The sequence below is a fragment of the Anoplophora glabripennis genome, unplaced genomic scaffold (genome assembly GCF_000390285.2).
Source record: "Anoplophora glabripennis isolate ALB-LARVAE unplaced genomic scaffold, Agla_2.0 scaffold934, whole genome shotgun sequence".
NCBI lineage: Eukaryota > Metazoa > Arthropoda > Insecta > Coleoptera > Cerambycidae > Anoplophora > Anoplophora glabripennis.
In genome coordinates, this window is record NW_019417012.1 from 1,686 (window position 1) to 16,608 (window position 14,923).

Consider the following 14,923-nt stretch of genomic DNA (forward strand, 5'->3'; position numbering starts at 1 on the left):
AGAAATTTTCTATACAATACAGGGTGGGCCACCAGTAACGCCTCGGTCGCTAGTGACCAAACGACGCCCATGAAACTCATTAAACTTTATTGGTAAGCGTTTTTATACATCTTCAACTGACTTCAGAAAGACTATAGCTTGCAGTTCAGTAACCAGCTATGAATACCTGGTCAGTACGTATACGACAAAACAAATTTTCTAATGCATTGAAGATATGAAAAATTTTTTAATTAATTTTTTTTTGCAAAAGATGAAACTTATCGAGTTAAATTTATAATCTGAACTATTATTCAGTACACCACCTCACTCAAATACAAGGGTACAATAAGGGAAATAAATAATTACAAAAATTGAAACACCATTGATAGGTATTGCTGATTATTAGTATGTACATATTTTGAAAAGTATATTGTGACAATTTTCCTACTTTATTAACATATTTCATCTAAATACAAAAATAATAAATGTTTATCTTCACTTCCAAAGTAAAATAACATTATGATCTCTTTCTAACTGATCTTCCAAATGTTGGGTAGTAACTCCAGTTGCACAACATATTTCATCCAAACTGGAAGAACCTGATAGACTCTTCTGTAAGTCAGGCTGATCGGTAAATAAAATAGGGTACTTATGTACTCTTCTGATAATATCATGGAGAATTCCAAATTGAACTAACTTTCTTTCATTTATTCTTAAATTTGGTGGATTAAACCGTATACATAAATCTCTTACTGTAGTTCCTCTTGTCATAGCTGAATACATTCGAAAGACATCTCTTAGTGTCGGTAGCTGTCTCTGCGATTTAGCAACATACTGTAAACATTTACTCTAGAAAAAATTCAAATAATAATTCGAGTTGAACAGAAACAAAATTTATATCAAACGCATCTTCTCAGTATTTTTTATTCAATTTTATTTTTACCTGCAATTCCACATCTTGTGCTAACATTTTTAACTTTGGTGTTGTACAATATACATTTCCGTATTGAAATAAAGGTGTTAACGCAACCACACCATAATATACCAAATTTTGTACACAAGCTTTTACTAAATTATTTTCCACATCAGATAATGCAGCTATGCGAGCAACATGGTTAAAACCATCAATATAAGGTGTTACTTGTTGAGTTGTTAAATCCCATTGTTGTTCAGGAAGTTCCTTAATAAATACAGGGACTTGGTGATCCATCACTGGTCCTGGATCGCTCCGAATTCTACAAACTTTGAGATGTGTTGCTGTTGGGCTTTCGGTTAGGGCACATTCACCTGTTTATAAAATGGCATTTAAAATCAATTTCTCAAGTATCACATTGCAATATCACATAGGTACAAAGCAATGGCAGCTTGAAAAAATAAAAGTGATAATTTTTTGACAATGAAACATGAGACTCATATAATATTTTAGGGAATAATTTCAGTTGATTATGAAAAAAATATATTTTACAGATATAAGCATAAGCACCTTTTGTAAGATCTCTGGGTCGGCCACCACTATTTAAATTTTTTATTTGGCAAATATTGTTTTAAATATTTTCATCATGAAAGTTCTCTATGTGAGCCTATAAATCATCCTCTAAAACAACATGGGTCCACGATTCAGTATAAAACTATGATCGCTTTAATTTTTGCCAGCAGTCGCTGATACCCAAAGAATGCATCTTTTAATTAAAAATTAAAAAATACTTTAGTCCCAAGTTATACAGGGTGATTCAGACATAATGTCATTAATTTTAAGAGAAGATAGAGAAAAATGAGTATAATACGATGGCGTGATTAAAAAAAATTTAAATGCATATTTAAGCTGAAAAAAAATATTTTCAAATCATTATTTAACCCCCTTTTCAGGCTGTTACTGACCGGCTGACGTCACAATATTATGCACGGCTACGATATGAACCTATGAACAACGCGCCCTAGATGCAACGTTGCCATATTTATATATTTTCGCTCATATAAAGACAATAAATAAACGGTTTTGCTCACGTCAACCAATAATAATTTAAAATGCTATAAATTATTTTTTATTTATGCAATCAACATATTAAATTGTTATTGTTGCCCAGCAAGAACCTCGAGGTCTGAGCATGCCTTGCCAAAAATCAGTTTTTATTAGCATCATAATTTTAATATTTTAACAACATTTGCTGTAANAATTATTTTTTATAATTATGCAATCAACATATTAAATTGTTATTGTTGCCCAACAAGAACCTCGAGGTCTGAGCATGACTTGCCAAAAATCATTATTTATTAACATCATAGTGATAATTTTTTAATTTGTTGTAAGCCTTCTACTAAAAAATGAAAGTAACGCGGCCCATTCAGATGTTCAGGTAGAAAATGCGGCCCAATTAAACGATTGCCATATACTCCTGCCCATACATTGACACCGAATTTCCTCTGAAAACTAAACTGACGAATAGTGTGCGGGTTTTTATCTGACCAAATGTGACTATTATGGCTGCAAAGAAATTAGCTAGTAAAGTGAAACAGCACTTTAAATAAAATTTAATATTGAAGTTGCAAAACTCCAAGAGTTCAAATAATTGAAATTTCCTTTCATAACCATTTCAATTTCATTACAGAAATAATGACATAAAAAGCCAACACTCACTAGATAAGTTATAAAGAGAGGGTGAAATGTATGTAGTATTTAAATATTGACTGTAAGTAATAGAAGATAAAAATACAATCGGACGGAGACAAATAAACAACTCAGTACGTGTTTCCGACCTAGGCAACCTGTGTCGAGGTCAATAACCTTCTAAATTGCACGTGTACTTTAGTCTAGGAGCCAGACAGGGTTCCATTGCCAACCAGAGTACCACGGCGGCAAACAACTTATTCTAAAGTATTTTGACTTGAATCCAAAAAACTTGGTCGCAAAGCCTGAAAGTGGTCAGTTTAATTGTTATCAACAAATTAAATGTTTAAATGGCTGCAAAAAGTTTATTTTTATAGCTAGTACACGGAACTTGAGCTGGCTCCTAGACTAATACGAACTATAGTAGGACCGTATTCTATGCAAAGTAGAGCAAAAAGTTGTCGGTCTTTTATCAAAGGAAAAATCGTGTCATCAAATTGAATGCAATGAATGGGATGATTGTTTTCGAATGTACGGTTATTACAATTTATCATTTTTAATATTATTAACGTTTTCACGTTTTATAATTTATTATGTTAAATAATACACAGTTTTAGTATTTCAATTTATTATTCAATATGCAATTGCATTTCTGTCTTTATTAAGCCTTCCGAATATGTGGTTAAAATTAATGACATTATGGCTGAATCACCCTGTATACATTATATTAAAAGTATACCATAATTTAAAATAATTAGATTATTTAAAATTATTTTACATGATTTAACATATGCAAGAAATGTCAAACTTAAATACCATATATCATGTCCAACAGCTGTCAGATTACCTTGGCAAACATTTGAATTTCATTGGTAAGTGTTGATTTATTTTTGTTAAAGGTATGTTACATACCAAGGGATTAAAAGGCACTTTAAGCCTGAGGTATATTGGTATTTTTGCACTCCGTGGCCTGCAATAAACAGAAATAATTATTAATTAAAATTTTTATATAGGTACTGATTTGGCATGGCATAAGTGACAATTCTCAAATATAGATGTCATGTCATACTTTCTAACTGTCAGATTACCTTGACTATCGTCTGATTTACTTTAACCATATTATATTTAATACTATTTTGCAGGTTGCAACCTAACAATTTCTCAAACATTACTGTGCAGAAGAATATGTCGGCTCGTGTTTTTGTTTGCACCTATGAAATCTGCGCATGCATCAAATTCAATATACTGGCCAATAGACAGAAGCGGTCGTTCCACGACAATATAATACAGCACTTTTTACAAATACAATTAAAAACATTTGTCAAAAATTTTATTTACAAGGAAATTGTGAGAAATACAGAAAAATGATGAGCTTGTATGACAAGATAACAAAAATATTTTATTAGTAGAATTTTTAATTAGTGATTAGGTACAAGCAGAATTCTTGTAAATGCTTTTGGGATCTTGACGAACCATTTTTGACTACCAAATTGTTAGTTGAGCTTTTGGCCAAAACATGCTTATCCTACATAATTTTGAAACAGAACAGAAGACAAAGATAAAATGACAACATAGACAGAGATCGTAGAGAAGATAGGATTAATTTAATAAAGTATCTTGAGGCGAAAGATCTTTTTAGAACTTTAATTAGTAAAATATTGAATGACCCGTTAATGTTAGAAGTTTTATGTTATTACTATTAGATCAATTTATATAAATATACATGTCTTCTGTTGATTTTGTCTTCAATATGTGGTTATAACCAAACATTAAATAAATAATTATTAAATTTAATTTTATAATTTATTTTCTACTTGATTTTGTCTTCAATATGTGGTTATAACCAAACATTAAATAAATAATTATTAAATTTAATTTTATAATTTATTTTCTACACAATGCCTGATTTACCTATAGGCTGCAGCCTACAGGCCCCCACCATGTTAACAAAAATTTTTTTTATAAACAACAAAGAAAATTATTCTGTTTTTTGGAGGGGAAATATATTATTTTCATTGTTTTAATTAAATCCTAACTGCCTTTTTTAAAACAAACAAGAAAAATATTTATTTCTTGCTCAGTGTTGTTGATTAAAGTTTTTAAAAGAACACCTATCTGTAGCGGGTCAGAATGTAGGTACTTAATTTTTCTATTTTTATGGATGATTGCTATTTTCAGGAAATCTATTAGGCCTCTTTTGTAATTTATATTGTAAACAATAATTACTTTACATTTATCCCAAAACATAATCAATTACAAAATATGTCTCCAAAAATAACTATTTATGGGATTTTTTGCTGTGAAAAATGTCATTATTAAGTCGACTTTAAATTTGGTATATATTCAGGTTTATCAAATTTATTGATTCAATATGATCTATGATACACATCACTTTGTTAATACCATAAGAAAAGGTGATAAAGCTGTAAAGATATAATTTTTTTTATTTAATTTCGATTAAATATGATTATTTAGGTACTTTATTTTCCAATACAACATACACCTAATTTTTTATCTTGGGCTAGTAAATTTCTCATTATTATCATTAACTGATATCTATTTAGTCATTTAATATATAAATAAATAGAATCATCTTTATCGTATATAACGTTTCATACAAAAAGCAAAGTTATAGCCTCATGGCTACTCTTCCACTTATACCACTTATCACTTATACTTGTATGTCTACTTATTTCAATAAAAGCCTTTGTTTTATATATTTGTTTAAATATTCTTTGGTGTTAACAGTATGGGAGCAGAAAAATTTTGAAACTTTTATATTTGTTAGCGCTTGAGTTAGGACGTTCGCAAACAAACAACTTTTCTAATCTTCTACAATGCATAAATTAGGTACATTTTTAACAGATTCTAAAATTTATTAATTATTTATTTATAATCAAATTTTTATATTTATTACAGAAATGCTATCACATCAAAATTGTTAAACGATCTTTGATGGTACTAACAGTTCCGATTACCATCGAGCCATAGTTTTTCTGGGTCTTTGAAGTGTGACAAACTTCAATTGGTGCATGTGTAAAAATACATTTTGCACAAAAAAATTAATAGTTCGTTTCCAGACTGTGATGTTTGTGAACAAATTGCCAAGAGAGAACCCACAACATATTTTATTTTTCCCTAAGGAATTAAAGAGATATTTTACTCACTGAAATGAATTGAAGGAAACAGTAATTTTAATTCACGGAGTGCAAAAACAAATTATAAAAGAAAATTAGCTCGATTTCTCACATATTAGGGAAAAAAGTTCTCTAAACTTATATTGAACAATGGGTAAGCGATTAAGTTAAATTTAATGACAAAAAATTATATACATCGAATTCACTTATTAATTACCTTTTGTATTCAATTCTTCCAAAACTTGTTTTAATATTGGTTTTAGCTTTACATTTGTTTTGCCACCCGATAAAAAGTTACTTTCCATTTCCATAGCCATTAAATAATCTGATAATTTTGTAACTACAGATTCATACTGCACTGTTCTTGCATCACTATCACAGACAAAACATAAGTTAAAGTGGAATGCATTTCGAGCATACTTTTTATCATCTATTCGCACAGGAAAGCCTAATATCTTATAATCTTGTAAAGTCCTAAAAATTAAAAGATAGGAATATAATTTATACTACGTGCATCAAATTCTCTTACACTGTTATGGTACTTCTTTGAAATTCAGCTTTCGTAATTATATAAACGCTTATGCTGTCAAATAATTCTTTGGAAATGAAATTATCTGGTACCTAGAATAGAATCAGTGTTTATGCTTTGTAATAGGTTTTAAACTTTTTTAAATATAGTACACTTCAAAAAATGTACAGATGTTTTAATTTACTTTATATAGTCTGAAGATGTTTTTACGAGTTTAATATGAGTTCAAATACACATTCATTTACAGAGCATGGTTAACTCAATCTGATTTTTGGAAATTATCATTATTACTATTTACTTAGAAGCAACTTTTCATGAGTACCTAGAGTTATTGTTATTACATTAAGTCGTTACTGTGATATATCTATTTGATCTCCACTAAATAATTACTATCCAATAAGTTTCTGAAAATGAGGCTCCTATACAAATCAATAAAAAAAAATATGTTACAAATATTATTTTTAAAATATAATTGGGAAAAAATATAATAAACATTGTAAGACCACTTATAGTTTTTCCGAAGTCAATTAAAGAACCAATAATTTCAAGGTATGTACCAGGCTCGCTCGCTAAGCAGCAACTCGGCATTGAAATATTTGAAAAAATTGTTCACATATTTAATTAGCCATACCCATAAACAGGTCTGGTCCAACTAAACATGGAGATGATAGAAATGTATACGCTCGGTTGAAGAATGCGAGCGCGTCCAAAGGAAAACGAGCACAGTTGTATTGAGCTTCTGGGCAATAAATCACAGCAGGTGAACAGTGGTTCATAAATTGCCCAGCAGTGCAGTGCAGCAGTACGGAATTTGGTGTGAATCAGGCAATTTAATTTATTATAGGTACCTTCTATCAATCATTCATATTACAATTGCGAAAGGGAGAAATAAGAGGGATATTTTGTTTACTAATATTATCACAACATGGCATTTTGGAGACCTTTTAAAACGGAACAAAACAAAATTTACCACCAATATAAAATAAAATAAAATTGTTTGAAGACATAAATAATTAAAATATGTTGGCCAAATCAAATGAACATATAATAGAAATTTTCTACACATTATATACAAATTATTATAATTTTTTACCTTTAAGCAGAAAATTTATTTAGGGATGCCTATGAAACTCATTAAATTTTATTACCACACGTTTTTTTGCATATTCAACTGACTTCGGAAGGACTATACTACACCATAGTATCACCATTTTAATGAATGGATATTATACAAGTATTAATAAAATACGTATAACATAAATTTTTTTATTTATCAACATAAAGTTTTTATTTTGCCAAATAAATATTCTGTAATTTACTAAACCAAGACATCTAACCTGACAAGATATTATCGGTCCAGCCGTTGGATGAAATTCACAAAAAAATATACACCTTATTGGTCCTTCTTTTGAACCATACTCAAAAAAACTTTTAACATTATTTAAATCCATTTTATCTTAACATGAACTGGAATTAGGCAGTAGTAATGAGCAATCACAAAATATATAATAGATGAGCAATGTTTTATGTTTTGATTTGCGATTTGACTATTTGACAATTTTGGCATTTCCATAGATTTGACAGTATACAATGGATGGAACATAGAGAGAGAGAGAGAGAGAGGGTAGGGGCCAAGACGTAAAATGAGATGAAAATAGTCACACGTCACGTGACTTGCAATTTGGCAAGAAATTGGCCTCAATGATTTGGGATCGAGAGGAATTATCCCTCTTTATTCTGCCTCAACTCGTGTAGGCCTGGACGGCCTTCGTAGGTGGGCCCCATCCGTCGTCTACCTCGACCGCAAATGCGGCGGGTGTAGGCGCTTTGTGGGACCTCCTTTTGACCTGGCTGGGCCCCGCCGGCTAGGGCCCATTCTTCTAGCGCTCTTCTTGCTTCGCCGGCTCGTCTGTGTAAACCCCGGGGGTGATGTCATGTTTATGGTTGGGTAGGGTAGTGCGGCTATGCAGCCTGGGATGCGCTTTGCTAAGGTGGCCCATAGGCTAGCGCGGGAGGCGAGCGGTAAGAAGGGTATGGGGGGTGTGTATGTGTGTGTGTGTGTGTGTGTGTGTGTCGCTGTCTTCGTTTCTTGATCCTGGCGGTCTCTGAAACACAAAAAGGTTAGCGGGCAGTGGGGGATGTCGTTGTGGTGGTCACCCAGGGTCCAAAGTTGGTGTCTAGGTCTTTTGTGTTTGTCGGTCATGGTCGGTACATAGTCAACGGCTTGCCTGAGGAGGGGATTGTCATGTCTAGCGGCTACGTCAAATCGTTTCTCCGCGTTTTGTCTTATCGTCTGTGTGTAGCGTCTTTGTATTGTAAGTCTCGTAATATGTCAGAGTTTCTTACGTACCAGGGCGCGTCTGTGGCCGTGCGGAGGGCCACATGTTTTCCACAGCCTGTAATGACTTTAAGTGGCTTTTTGCCGCGTGACCCCACGCCGTGGAGGCGTAGGTTAGCTGCGGTTGAAGTACCACCTTGATAAGCGTTCGCTTATTGCTTAAACTGAGTGTGTTTCCACCTTTGAGTAAGGGATAGAGCCTAGCCCTGGTGGTCTTCGCTCGCACCACCGTCTCCACGATGTGTGGTTTCCAAGTGAGACGCTGGTCCATCGTCACGCCCAGGTATCGTGTTTGTCGATTCCAGGAGATGGGTTCCTGGGATAGTGTCAGTCTGTCGAGGTTTTGTGGGATTTTTCGTTTGGTAAAAAGGATAGCCGAACTTTTGTTGGGATTAATTTTGACTTTCCACCTGTTGCACCAGGTTTCAAGTTGGTCTAAGGAGTTTTGGAGGAGGGAGACGGAATATCTAGGATCTACGGATTGGGATGTGATTGTCAGGTCGTCGGCGTATAAGTATATGTTGGTGTTGGGGGGATGTGGGATGTCGGAGTTGTAAATGGTGTATAGGTGTGGGGACAGGACGGTGCCCTGGGGGACACCGGCCTCCATGGGACGGGTGGTGGAAAGGGAATCTTGGATTTGGATGCGGAATTTTCGGTGGTGTAGGTAGGATTTTATGAGTTTGGTAAAGGATATGGGATATTGGTTGGTGAGCATTTTCATCAGTAGGCCTTCATGCCAAACCGTATCGAAGGCCTTTGCGACGTCCAGGAAGACAGCACCAGTGTACTGTCCCCTGTTGAAGGCCGCCGTGATGTGCTCGGTAAGGCGAAGGATTTGGAGTTCAGTGGAGTGATTGGGTCGGAAGGCGAACTGCTCGTCTGGAATGACTTGCAGTTCTTGGGAGTGGGTTCTTAGACGGGTTAGGATAATTTTTTCTACCACTTTGCTCATAGCCGGGAGCAGGCTAATGGGCCGGTAGTTGGATGGGATGGTGTGATCTTTGTTGGGTTTTGGGATAAGGATTATGTTTGCTGTTTTCCAGCGGGTAGGGAAGTGTCTTAGTCTGAGTGTCGCGTTTGTTATGTTTAGTAGGGCCATGAGGCCCTTGTGTGGTAGTCGTTTAAGTGTCGTGTTATGTATATTGTCGGGTCCGGGGGCTTTTCTGTTTTTAAGTCTGCGTATTGTCAGTCTTAGTTCGTCAGGTGTTGCGGGGGGGATTATGTCATTGTCTGGCTCTCTGTCGACGCGTCGGGCCGCGCGCTCAGCCACTATCTCGAATTCCTCGTCTTCGTCGGGCAGCTGAGGCAGTCTACACTGCAGTTCCAGGCTATCGGCGAAAGCCTCGGCCTTTTCCTGGTTCGTGTAAACCACCCCCACACTACCGTGGATTGGAGGAATTTTACGGCGAGCGGTCTGTCGCAGGGCCCTCTGCGTTTTCCAGAGGCTGTTGTCTTGTGGATCCAGCGACTCCAGGTGCCTAGCTCAGTTGTCCTATGCCAGTTCATCCAGAGCCGCCTTCACCCGTCTGTTAAGTACGTTTAAGTCATGTCTGTGTCGGGAGAGGCGGGTGCGGGTGGCAAGCCATTTCGCACGTCGTCTGTCACGTATTAAGTTTTTTATGTCATCGGGGAGGGTGCCCCGGGGGTTTGTCAGTCAGGGGATAATAGTCTCCGTCGTAGTCTGAGTCAGGGCGTTTTTAATGTCAGTCTCAAGGTTAAGGATTGCCGCCTCCAGATCATGGGTGGTTTCGATGACTGGGAGCGCGATGTTTCCTTGCATTACTGCTCGGAAGCGCTCCCAGTCAGTGAACCTCCTCGTGAAGGTGCCTTCATATCTCTGTCTTCGCCCCAAATCCAGAAATATTGGATTGTGGGCGGAAGACCCTTCGTATTGGGTGGATATTTGGGCATATAACGGTATGGATTTTAAGAGGGCAATGTCGATGACGTCGGGGCGTCCTACGGGTCCGTAATGCGTCGGTTCTGTCGGTTCGAGTATCGTCAAGTCGTCGTGTCTGTCTTGGTAATTCAGCAGGACGCAACCTCTTGTGGTCGTCGGCGTCGTCCCGCGGTGCCATATGGGGGACTTCGCGTTGAAGTCCCCGAACTTGCAATTTACAAGCTTAACACCCGGATGACGTGATATTGCGTATTTTACATATAGATGTGACAATAATTTTTTTTAATTGTTGTGTTACTACCAAAAAACAGTCCATTTCATAATCAGAAATAGTTTCTTTTAAAATCAATGTCGGTCGATTTGTATCCTAGGTCATGTAACATATTACAAACAAATAGCTGCTGCTTTTGTTGTTCATGTTGGACAAGTTACAAGGCACAGCAAGTCTGCTTTGACTCCATCAAAGGTTCAATCTATATACTGTCAAATCCATAGACATTTCAGACTTCGGCTTCGGAGCAGAGTTGCCAGACAAATTTTATCTATTATCGCAAATAGATGGAAATATAAGCTACTTTCCAATTGACAAAAAATGTACTTCGGGTGAACTTCAGAAACGCACCAGATTAACTTTTTGCATTCCAATAAGCTAGAATATTTTACTCTTAACGTGTTTCTACTATTTGTTTTCCCGCGCCGTTATTTTTGGCTAAATGATTTGAGACCAAGGAGAACTATCCCTCGTTGTCCTGCCTCATCACTGGACATCCTCGCGAAGGTAAGCCCCCGACACAGTATAAAAAACACTAAATTCACTCCCCTTTTTTGTGGACCACAACCCCACTGCTCTAAAAGTCTAGTAAAGAGACGCGTCCACCAACAAGCCCAACTTAGCTTTCAGCTTTTGAGGTTCCCCTACTTGCGCGTGGTCTCTGCTCAGTCACTTACAGCGACATAAAAAATGAAACAACAAGGGTCCATTTTTTATAAATAGGTTAGATAGGCAGTGAATTTACTGTGACCCCGACCACAAGCGTGGTTGGTGTGGGCTCTTTGTGGGATCTCCTCTTATCCTGGCTGACCCTCGCCGGCAGGATAGACCTCTTCTGATACTTTTTCATATTGTTTTTTTTTCTTCGCCGGCTTGTCGAAACCTTCGGGTGGTAGTCATCGTCGCGGGGATGGGTTTTTGGAAGTAGCGGTGTAGCTAAACGATGCGCGCGGTCATCAAGCCAAATGATTCGGTGGACTGGTGCGGGGAAGGGTACGTTATGGTAGCGCGAAGTTATTCCGCGGGGACAGGTTTCTGTCATTTGTCTATTCTTGTATTCTTGGTCCTGGCTGTTCTTGAAACTTAGAGGCCCGCCGTCATCGACATTGCCTTCTTAAAATCTATACCATTAAATGCCCAAATATCCACCCAATACGAAGGGTCTTCCGCCCACAATCCAATAATTCTGGATCTGGGCCGAAGACAGAGGAGGTTCACTGACTGGGAGCGCTTCCGAGTAGTAATGCAAGGAAACATCGCGCTCCTAGTCATCGAAACCACCCATGACCTCGAGGCGGCAATCTTCTCCCTTAAGACTGACAATAAAAACGCCCTGACTCAGACTACGACGGAGACTATTGTCCCTCGACTGACAAACCCCCGGGGCACCCTCCCCGATGACATAAAAAACTTAATACGTGACAGACGACGTGCGAAACGGCTTGCCACCCGCACCCGCCTCCCCCGACGTAGACATGACTTAAACGTACTTAACAGATTGGTGAAGGCGGCTCTGAGTGAACTGGCCCAACACAATTGGGCTAGGCACCTGGAGTCGCTGGATCCACAAGACAACAACCTCTAGAAAACGCAGAGGGCCCTGTGACAGACCGCTCGCCGTAAAATTCCTCCAATACACGGCAGCAGGAAAAGGCCGAGGCTTTCGCTGACAGCCTGGAACTGCAGTGTATTGCCTCAGCTGCCCGACGAAGACGAGGTGTTCGAGACAGTGGCTAAGCGCGCGGCTCGACGCGTCGACAGAGAGCCAGACAATGACATAATCCCTCCCGCAGCCCCTGACGAATTAAGACTGTCAATCCGCAGACTTAAAAACAGAAAAGCCCCCGGACCCGACAATATACATAACACCACACTTAAACGACTACCCCTACTAAACATAACAAATGCGACACTCAGCCTAAGACACTTACCTAACCGCTGGAAAAAAGCAAACATAATCCTTATCCTAAAACCCAACGAAGATCACACCTTCCTATCCAACTACCGTCCCATTAGCCTGCTCCCGGGTATGAGCAAAGTGGTAGAAAAAATTATCCTAACCCGTCTAAGAACACACTCCCAAGAACTGCGAGTCATTCCAGACGAGCACTTCGCCTTCCGACCCAATCACTCCACTGAACTCCAAATCCTTCGCCTTACCGAGCATATCACGGCGGCCTTCAACAGGGGACAGTACACTGGTGCTGTCTTCCTGGACGTCGCAAAGGCCTTCGATACGGTTTGGTATGAAGGCCTACTGATGAAAATGCTCACCAACCAATATCCCATATCCTTTACCAAACTCATAAAATCCTACCTACAACACCGATAATTCCGCATCCAAATACAAGATTCCCTTTCCACCACCCGTCCCATGGAGGCCGGTGTCCCCCAGGGCACCATCCTGTCCCGACACCTATACACCATTTACAACTCCGACATTCCACATCCACCCAACACCAACAAATACTTATACGCCGACGACCTGACAATCACATCCCAATCCGTAGATTCTAGATATTCCGCCTCCCTTCTCCAAAACTCCCTAGACCAACTTGAAACATGGTGTAACAGGTGGAAAGTCAAAATTAATCCCAACAAAAGTTCGGCTATCCTTTTTACTAAACGAAAAATCCACAAAACCTCGACAGACTGACACTATCCCAGGAACCCACCTCCTAGAATCGACAAACACAATACCTGGACGTGACGATGGACCAGCGTCTCACGTGGAAACCGCACATCGTGGAGACAGTGGCGCAAACGAAGACCACCAGGGCTAGGCTCTATCCCTTACTCAAAGGTGGAAACACCCTCAGTTTAAGGAATAAGCGAACGTTTATCAAGGTGGTACTTCAACCGTAGCTAACCTACGCCCCCACGGCGTGAGATCACGCGGCAAAAAGCCACTTAAAGTCATTACAGGCTGTGGAAAACATAACCCTCCGCACGGCCACCGACGCGCCCTGGTACGTAAGAAACTTTAACATATTACGAGACTTATAATACACAAACGCTACACAGACAATAAGACAAAACGCGGAGAAACGGTTTGACGTAATCGCTAGACGTGACAATCCCCTCTTCAGGCAAGTCGTTGACTACGTATCCAACATGACCGACAAACACAGAAGACCTAGACACCAACTTTGGACCCTGGGTGACCACCCCAACGACATCCCCCCCCCTGCCCACTAACCTTTTCTGTTTCAAAAACCGCCAGGATCAAGAAACGAAGACAACGACAGACAACGACACACAACGACACACACACACACAACGACACACACACACACACGCACACGCACACACACGCACAGGCACACACACACACACACACACACACATACACACCCTCCATACCCTCCATACCCTCCTTACCACTTTCCTCCCGCGCTAGTCTAAGGGCCACTTTAGCAAAGTTCATCTCAGAATTCATAGCCGCACTACCCTACCCAACCATACCACACATAAACATGACACCACCCCCGGGGTTTACACAGACGAGCCGGAGAAGCAAGAAGAGCGCCAGAAGAAAGGGCCCTAGCCGGCGGGGCCCAGCCAGGACAAAAGGAGAAAGCGCCTACACCACCGGCCGCATTTGCGGTTGGGGTAGACGACGGATGGGACCCACCTACGAAGGATATCAGGCCTACACGAGATGAGGCAGGATAAAGAGGGATAATCCCCCTCGATCCCAAATCATTGGGGCCAATTTCTAGCCATGGAATAATGGCGCGGCGCGAAACTTAAAGGGGCTAGCGTTTGAGGGAGACGAGGTGTTGGGGTGGTCACGCTGGGTTGAAGAGTTGGTGTCTAGGTCGTTTGTGTCTGTCGCATTGGGTATATGTACTCAACGGCTTGCCTAAGGAGGGGATTGTCGTGCCTCGCGGCAGCGTCTATGCGTTTTCGGCGTTTTTTTGTATTGTCTTGGGGGTGGCGTTAATATATTGTAAGTCACGTAGAACGTCTGGGTTTCTTACTTACTAGAGCGAGGCTGTGGTCACGCGTAGGGCTATGTTTTCTACAGTCTGGATTGATTTTAGACGGCCTTTTATCACGTATCCTCACACCGAGAAGGCGTAAGTTACCGCGGTTGAAGTACCACCTCGATAAGCGGTTGCTTAGGCGCCGACTTTTAAAACTTTTGCCGGGTGCTCG

The 14,923-nt window shown here is 39.2% G+C and overlaps 1 protein-coding gene across 1 annotated transcript; it reads right to left on the minus strand.

Moving 5' to 3' along the window:
* Positions 1-378: 378 nt before the first annotated feature.
* On the minus strand, positions 379-7,789 carry LOC108913958 (GATOR complex protein NPRL2). The gene is made up of 5 exons (XM_018719622.1): positions 7,588-7,789; positions 6,251-6,342; positions 5,939-6,195; positions 923-1,266; positions 379-828 (listed from the first exon to the last, which is right to left on the minus strand). The coding sequence occupies exons 1-5, from the start codon at positions 7,699-7,701 to the stop codon at positions 475-477; spliced, it is 1,161 nt and encodes a 386-aa protein (XP_018575138.1). The 5' UTR covers positions 7,702-7,789; the 3' UTR covers positions 379-474.
* Positions 7,790-14,923: the final 7,134 nt, after the last annotated feature.

Bases quoted from the DNA above. Each gene is read 5' to 3' on its own strand.
- LOC108913958 (XM_018719622.1), bottom strand. From the start codon at position 7,701: ATGGATTTAAATAATGTTAAAAGTTTTTTTGAGTATGGTTCAAAAGAA. The intron at 6,343-7,587 runs GTTAGATGTCTT...ATTCTATTCTAG, and splicing joins GACCGATAATATCTTGTCAG to GTACCAGATAATTTCATTTC. The intron at 6,196-6,250 runs GTAAGAGAATTT...TTTAATTTTTAG, and splicing joins CAAAGAAGTACCATAACAGT to GACTTTACAAGATTATAAGA.